Raw genomic sequence first — 8,303 nt, 5'->3', positions numbered from 1 at the left:
TGTCTGTTAAGAAAATGTAAGCATTGTGGAAATGTGTTCACTGACTGCATATTGGGTGAACACGACATGAAATGTGTGAATGGTATGGCCACAACAGACCGATCCTTTGCTAATTGTGTTTAGAGTTTTGCAAATGTGACAACTGTTTGGACAAACGCTTGTTAGCGACTGTAAAAAACTGTAAAAAAGACAGGAATTTTTCACCAGGCCCAATCCAAAAATATCTACTATATCATAAATAAAATAATACATGACTTAGCATTACCTCATAATTAAAATAAGTATAAGTAAAAATGCTTGTTGGCCTTATTTACTACTTGAACACATTAACAGAGTTTAAAGAAATACGATACGTTTGTCTTTCCTTTGATGCACAAAGTGAAGTGCGATGGCATTTGTGAGGCACAATGTACACACTCACGCAGACAGCTGGTGAAGAATCAGCCACACACCCACAATATGGACTGAGTCATAGAAACACAGGACCCAGAGGCCATTTTCACTTCTGCGTTTGTTTCTTCTCTGTCTTATCATGTTCAACAACTTGGACACAACTCCACTAACTGTCACTTCTATCAAGCCTGAGCCTAATCAGCTGCTGCTCCTATGATGAGATAACAAACTACTTAAAAATGATGACACATTCTTCGCGGATTTTCTTGATATAGTTTACTGGTGTCCTTCAACAGCTGTTCTAATTCAGTACTTGAAACTTCACTTAATTTGCTTATTTGAATTTCTGTCTTGAACACAGTCCCAGGTTAAGACCTAATGAAAACAAGCTTCCCAAACAGAGCCTCCTTGTATTGGACCTAAACCAGAAAGTAAAAGCTGAATGCAAATGTAAGGCTTTTAGATTGGAGTGGCATCAGAGAAAAATCAATGGAGGTCATTTGAATTCAAACTAAGGCACCTTCATGACTGAAAAGTTTGGGGTGGGCCTATGCAATCTTTGGCAAAATGTTCCATAAATGAAAAAGAAAAAAAAAAGACTATGAAAAGATGCAAATCCATCAAAATAATCATAAAGTCCTGCACAGTAATCACAAGGAGATGAAATATCAAGATAGGGAGGAAAATTGACTGCCACTTGCTTCATAATCATTCTAATCACCAATAAACTTGCCCATTTCTGCCCTTCGGCCAATGAAGGCAGGAAATAACCCTAAACTACTGTAATGTAGACAGTGAATATGCTGAGGAAAATTCCAAAAATTGTACAAATGTGTAATTCTGAGAAACTGGCTTTTCCTGAAGGTGGAGCAAGAGGAGAGCTCAAATCAATCAATGACCTCAGCAAAGTCTGATGGTTTTATGTTTACAGTTTAGTGTTCAGTGTACATATTTTGTCTGATTAAGGTCAGCTAGAGGATGGTAGTGGGTTGCAACAAAAAAAAAAAGAAAAAAGAGGAAAATATTTAAATACTTTGCTTTGAAAGTTTGAACCTTTGGTGGTGGTGCTAGTGAAAGATAATGAGAATCATCTGAACTCAACTCCAGTTACATTTGCCTATAGGAGCAATTTTCCATTTTCTTTCACTCTTGACTTTGGAAATGATCAGCTGTAATAAACACTTGATGACACTTCATCAGAGTATGAGGTTGTATTTTATGATCAATACACACACATAGATGGCAACAATAACAACATCAAAGGCATCCACTTTTACTTCAAACTTTTTTATTACAAAATATAAATGGCAAAAAGCTTTGTTTTTTTTCATTTGCTAAAACAAAGACTGGTGTCAGACATGAATGTTACAGTAAAATTAAGCATTTTTTTTTCCTTTTTCTTTTTTTTTTTGTAGGTTACCATGCTACAGTAGATACAGTACAGGTGATAGTGCTCCCGCTCAAAGAAAAATGACAGAAAGGGGGAAATTAATGTAAAAGGTAATAACCATCTGTCTATTGAGCTTGATCAAGAGACAAAGTGATGATATACAAGCGAGTTGGGCCGACAGAAAAAAGTTTGAAAATGTGTCCTCTGGTTCTCAACAGTGACAGAAATGTAACTTTGGGCAAGCAGATACAATTTCTACAACTCTGTACAAACATGTAGTTTGCTTAAACTAATCTAAATGAATCTGAATGTGCATTTGTATTACTTTATACTTAACTAAATATGAATAAATACATATTTTTAACATTTGTGGCTGCTGGCAACCATAAACTCTTTCTTTTAATCTGTCACATCTACAGCATTCAAAGGTCAAACTAAAGCACTTCTCAGTGGGTTCATAGATTTCCAGGTCAGCTTAGTCGTTCTGAAAACATTAAGCTTACAACACATACACACAAACTGCTTAAACAACTTATTTTAGACATCAATTCATAAAGAAGTGTTGATTTCCAAGTCAAACCACATCCAATACTTCAAATAGTGAAAACGACTTGATATCCAAGGGTTTTCCCTTTTTGCCACGAGTCCACCACAAGTCCAGAGATTAAGAGGATTGTGTGTGTTTGAGATGAGCGGGGTTCTGAGAGGTCCTTTTCCATATCTTCCAACAATGTCTTTAAATAACATTTAAAACATTTTACATTTTAATGACAGCTGCTGTGATGCGTAAAATGGCACCAAATGTGCGTAAAATGATGTGGAGAGGAAGGCAGGCGCACGAACAGAAACTAATGTCAGAGGTCTGGAATATTGATACAGCTTCTGGGCTCTGTTAAGGAGGCATTTTCAAAAAGAAGCAGAGATTTACTTCCCCACCTCGTCGAGCACTTTGCGGTTGAGCTGAGCCTGCTCTCTCTGGCTCTCCATCTTGGCCATCTGGATCATATTCCTCAGCAGGTGGAAGGTCAGGTCGATGGAGAGCGGCGGCTCTTCGCTGCGTTTCAGCAGCTGCGCCGCGGTCCTCATAGCCGCTTCCTCCGCCTCCTCGCTGTCTTCTTCTGGCGGGAGCAGGTGGAGACGATCCGGGTTCCTCCTCTGGAGAATCCTCATGATGTTTTCGCCCAGTAGATCGGAGGCGGCGTTGTCCCCGGCGGCAGCCGCTCTGAGGAGCACCTCGTCCAGTTGCTGCGTTTGAAGGCGACCGCTGCCATTCATCCAGCCAGGGAAGGTGCGCGGTCTGCCGGCGGCTGGACGGAGGTGTGATGACAGGAGGACCGAGGAGAGCAGCAGGAGAAGGGAGACTGGCTTCATGTCCTGCAAGCAAATGAAACATTTAAGATGACATTCAGGTTTAAAAGTACGTTTCATAGTGTATCTTGGAAATGTTGTGTTTTATTTACATTCTCTCTGAGCTAAGCGTGACATTCATACACTTTTAAAACTTTAAAGTTTGGTTTGGGTCGTGATTCGGCAGATGTAAAGTCTCGTGTTCGCTCCAAAGGCAAAATAAATGTTATCTGTCAATCTGATGGAAAACCTAAATCTTCTAGAACATTTACTTGAACTGGAATTAAAATTACAAAAGAATATTTAATGGCAACATTTTCTTTTGTAGCCAAAGATTGTTCAAGCTAAAGCGCATAAGATGACGAGCACCTCACTGCGCGGTTATTAAAAAGTTTAAATGATGAACAAAACTTTAGACTGAATGAAAGAACTACTGTTCTTACTTTACTGTCTCCAGATGCTGCAGCTGGACTTTGCGGTCGGCCGGTGAGATTCAGCAGAGTCTGAAAAAGTCCCTGTGAGCGGAGACTAGAGGGGACCGGAGGGTTTTATACGTCCTGCCCGCTCCTTTGACGTCAATGTGAGCACAGATAGCGCATTGGAAACCGGACAACTATCGAGACGCAAAGCACAGAAGTCCCGAGGGACAGCTGGGGAAGCTGTGATGGACGGCGAATAAAGGACGTGATTTTTTTTTTACAGCTTCATTTCTTTTTCATCCTTGGTGGGTCATCAAGTTTGATGAGGTAAACTCACAGGGGTACAGGAGGAAGGTGCCAATAGGTGTGGGATTTCTGGGGCGATTCAGGAACCTGCCCAACTTTTTATTCTTATATTATCAGAATTATTTTGTTCTGGTTGTGCGTGATTATGTTTTTTCTTTGCAACCCGCACTGCCTTAAATTCACTCTTAAATATGAATAATCTGAATAATAATAATATGAATCAAAATCTGTGAAGAGCCTGTCTCCCTGCACTGCATTGCTAAAGGTCTATTTCACTTTCAGAAGTTCAAATGAAAGAATTAGAGGTGAATTAGAGGCAGAAACTAAGCGCTGAAGTGATGCAAGAAGATGTAAAGGACAATAAATCAGCATTAATTCAGCTCACATGCACCTGCCTGAAGTTAAAACTTTGCTTTAGAGCACAGCCTGGTGAAAAATAAAGTATTGCTTTGGCCAAATGAGACAAAGAAATGACTTTTAAAGATTAAATAGAAGCTGTGAACATGAAAAACGTCTTTAAAGTCGGACTGAATGGGTGAGGGAGCTGTCTATGGTGCTGAACCTTCACGGGATTATTAGTAAAAGCTCACTTTTTATACCAGTCAAACCAGAATATAAAGAAATCCATAGTACATGTTATTTACTCCGAGTGAGTCACAGAGCTGCATAGTTAAATATTATGAATCACGTAAATAGGGGACAAAAGTAAATAAGGCCAAACACAAGTTTACATCCTCAAGTTCAACTTTTCCTTTTACAGACCTGAAACATTTCCCAGACTCACACTTAGCTTTTCTTAATACACTGCACATTACATAAAGGTGGTCTGGCATAATCACAACAAAGTTTTCTTCTTTTAAAACACTTCAAATACTTGGGGTTGTTAGCTCTGTGTGCACTTGCTGTTCCCTTCTTTTTTAAAGAGGGAGATTATTTCTAAAGGAGCAGCAATTGTATTTCCTGTATTTGCATTTCCTCTGATTCATTAAACAACTCAGTTGTTTGACTCAATTCACTGTGAGCTAAACAAACCGACTTCTATGGTGTTAAATCATGATAGTAGATGAAATTAAAGAAGAAACTTAAAGAAGTCTAGTTTCTTTTCTTTCTTTCCTTAGATTACCTATAACATGCACAGACAGAGATGAAATGTACTCCCTAAATGTTATCTTTGGGTTCTACAAATTTAGACAATAAGTTATAATATGGGAATCAAAAGAGCATTTTTGTGCTTTGACACACAACAATGCCTGCTAGCAACAGCCTGTAGAACAGTTTGATAAATAAATTTGTAAATATCATCTTTCATATGAAACTATGTTGCTGTTTTCACTTTTTCTTCAGGACAAACATGAAAATGAGGAGAAAACGACTTCTTTCAAACACTTTGAGGTCACAAATTATGTAAATCCACACAAATTATGAGCCAACATCAGTAACTTCAAATTACAGATCAGATCTCATTTTGATCACAGATGTCAGCCCCATCACACACTGTTTTCAGGTTGTGCTGCTAAAAAGCCTACACACTGTATCTTCGTTTAATTACTGGGCCTTAATTCTCAAACACAGCGAGCCTGGGAGATGAATTAAAAAAATGAAATCCAGCTTTCTGGGGAGAGGCTCATTTCCCTCAGGCAGGCGGTGGGGATATTTGGCAGATTTTCAATCGATTCGTCAGACGTTTTCCGCTTGTTTTTCCCTGATATGGACCATGAGTGTGTGCGTTTGTGTGTGTGTGGGGGGGGAACAAAAAAAAAAGAAAATTTGTGCAGTTAATTTGGTTGGCAGCCCAGCTCAGCAGCCTCCACATCTCCCTCCAAACAAACAAACCCCACCCCATCCAAAGCAAAGTTAGCGAGGTCAAACACACCACAGACTCATAAACTCAACTCGTGTAAAACTTTATTAGCTCTTACACCAGACGTGACCTTTAATTATCAAAAATGTGCCCATTATGGATAAAGCGATTCTTCATATCCTGAAAAAGGGGAACGCAGCACTGACATGATCCTGGGTTATGTTGCGGATTAGTGGTGACTCTTCAGCAGCTACAGCACAAATGTGACGCTGACTGTTAAAGGAACAGTTTGACGTCTGAGTAAATATGACTGTCCTCGCACAGAGAAGACTGATCTCACTCGTGCTTTTATGACACGTTATGTTAGTGTTGCATTAATGTATTTGCACTTGCATTCTGTCCTTACTGAACACTCAGAATGCTTTAGACTAGAGGAAACAAACTCCCGTTTATACAATGGTTTATTCTGTTCACTTTATTTTAAATGCTTTCTTGGGGTGAGGCAGCAGCAGTGTGAACCACTGGACCACAGTGATAACCAACCCAATAAAAGACTGGAAACAGGAGTAAACAGCTGCCTTGCTAACAACCACGATTTTAAAGCAAGTATGTAAATCTGAGTATAAATGTCTGACAACAACTGTCCAGTTGACCGTTTTCTGTTTCCAGCCTTTAAAATAGGATAAGCTTGGTGGTTGCAGACACCAGAGACGTATTGAGCTTGTATCATTCAACTCTCTGCAAACTATTCCTTTAACATTATGTTAAATAAGATAAGGAACAAGGCTCTTTCTTTACATAGCCATGATGTTAGATTAGGTACTTTAACCACAGGAACCTCGACCAACAAAATGAACTCAAAGCAGATAAGAGTTGGTGTAATGTGAGTGAAGACAAACTGTGGCATCTTGTCCATTTATATCAGCTTTTTCCTGAGATCTGTCAAATTTAGAAGAAAAGTAGAGACAGCTGACACAACCTCACCTGCTTGCAAACTTCACAGAGGAAAGGAGACAGTCTGAAGATGTCAAATCTGCTGCAACACTTCTCGAATGTAGAAAAACGTCACTACTCTGATTTTTTTTAAAAGAAAGAAAAAGGCCCCAAGCCAAATGAATTTAACCCAGTAATGCAGCTTTGTAAATGCTGCAGGAGGTTTGACCTCTTCATCTGTCAAATTAAGGGAAAATGAAGTAAAAGATGAGGCAGGTTTAGACAAAGCAAAAAAACACAACTATGTAAACTAAAATCACATTATTAGAAACTCTGGAATGCACTTAAAATATGTGACTAGAAGTCCATTATAGAAAAAAACCAACACATTACAAAAACAATGATGTCAATACACTAAAGAGATTAGAAAAGTTTCCTTTGTGAGCAATAGGTGTTAATGTATGAGTGTGTATGTGTGGATACACTGCAGCACCACCGCCAAATCCCATTTCCATAAATAAGAAACTTTCACAGACATTTCTGCAAATGCAAGTTTGACTTTCATGTGTGAATTTGTCACTCGGAGTAGACGAGCCGTTTCTCCCGACCTTTACGCGTGACTCAGTCACAGCTTTACACATTGGAAATACCAGCAGACTAAGTAGCCTAAAGTAAGTTACGCCCATGTCACACACACTACGAATGAGTGCAAAATAATCATCAGCGAGAACGACACAGGCTGGACTTGTGAGCGTCCTTCACATCTTATTGGCCTTCCAGGTCAGGTAGGAGTTCCAAGCAACAGCAACGACCTGGACGACAGCCAGCCTGCAAGGAGGACGAAATCTGATGTGTCTGGTTTGGATGCAAGTCGGAGAGTTTCATAAAGACGGAAATAAAGGCTTTCTGAGACAATTAAAGTTGGTTTCATGTGACATTTTCACAAGTGAAACAAATGATGTCTTATTTAGACGCAGAAGTAGTAAAACTACAACTTCAAAACATGTTTTCAGGTTTAAAAGAATCCACTAAGATCAGACAGAGTATGTATCCTAAAAGTGCAGAAATGACTGTGTTAAAGCAGTCGAAATGTAAAAATAAAACCCTTAAGATTTGACTCTGTACACAACCTTCTTCTGCTCTCACTAACCTTCAAATATGATCAGAGCTCACTGCCTGCATGCTAATGAAGCCATCAAACTCTCACCTGTGGTGCAGAGGGATGAAGTAGAAGTTGGCAATCTGGACTGGAGGCCAAAGCTGAAACAACCAGGAAACATTCAACTGATCAGCGAAACATATTCTGAAGAGATAAAAAAAAGAGAGATTACACTGAACACTTACATAGTAATTAGAGATCAGGGCATCTGTGTAGTCCTGTGAACACAGAAAGAGAAATATTATCATGTCGGTACCATCTGAAATTACTTTAATGAAAAACATTCATGCTAAACTCAATTTATTACGAAAACAATAGAAAGGAAATGGTTATTTTGCTGCTTTCTTTTTCAGGTTCTCGTATCGTCTTCTGTTATAATCAGAGCATCACGCTCCTCTCCACTCCTCTAAAACCCCAAATAAACAAACATGGTCCTGACAAAAGTTCAACACGAGGTTTCAAATGTGAAGTTATTGTGTTACAGTTTTTTACAGTCGCTAACAAGCGTTTGTCCAAACAGTTGTCACATTTGCAAAACTCTAAACACAATTAGCA

At 39.1% G+C, this 8,303-nt stretch overlaps 2 protein-coding genes across 4 annotated transcripts in view; both read right to left on the bottom strand.

Moving 5' to 3' along the window:
* Window positions 1-1,705: 1,705 nt before the first annotated feature.
* On the bottom strand, window positions 1,706-5,619 carry uts1 (urotensin 1). The gene is made up of 2 exons (XM_005753878.1): window positions 3,574-5,619; window positions 1,706-3,157 (listed from the first exon to the last, which is right to left on the bottom strand). The coding sequence occupies exon 2, from the start codon at window positions 3,152-3,154 to the stop codon at window positions 2,708-2,710; it is 447 nt and encodes a 148-aa protein (XP_005753935.1). The 5' UTR covers window positions 3,155-3,157; window positions 3,574-5,619; the 3' UTR covers window positions 1,706-2,707.
* Window positions 5,620-5,743: 124 nt separating this feature from the next.
* mpv17 (mitochondrial inner membrane protein MPV17) overlaps window positions 5,744-8,303 on the bottom strand; it is a 15,387-nt gene continuing 12,827 nt past the window's right edge. For all 3 annotated transcript variants that reach the window (XM_005753875.1, XM_005753876.1, XM_005753877.1), the window contains exons 6-8: window positions 7,934-7,966; window positions 7,797-7,849; window positions 5,744-7,417 (exon numbers count right to left, since the gene is read on the bottom strand). In XM_005753875.1, coding sequence (XP_005753932.1) covers window positions 7,348-7,417; window positions 7,797-7,849; window positions 7,934-7,966 — 156 coding nt within the window. In that variant the 3' untranslated portion in view covers window positions 5,744-7,347. The remainder of the gene's footprint in view (window positions 7,418-7,796; window positions 7,850-7,933; window positions 7,967-8,303) is intronic.

The sequence above is a fragment of the Pundamilia nyererei genome, unplaced genomic scaffold, assembly GCF_000239375.1.
Source record: "Pundamilia nyererei isolate P.nyererei 1_Seehausen unplaced genomic scaffold, PunNye1.0 scaffold00475, whole genome shotgun sequence".
NCBI classification, from domain to species: domain Eukaryota; kingdom Metazoa; phylum Chordata; class Actinopteri; order Cichliformes; family Cichlidae; genus Pundamilia; species Pundamilia nyererei.
This window is presented reverse-complemented; position numbering and strand designations above follow the sequence as displayed.

Coding starts and splice junctions, on each gene's coding strand:
- uts1 (XM_005753878.1), bottom strand. CDS start 3,154: ATGAAGCCAGTCTCCCTTCTCCTGCTGCTCTCCTCGGTCCTCCTGTCA.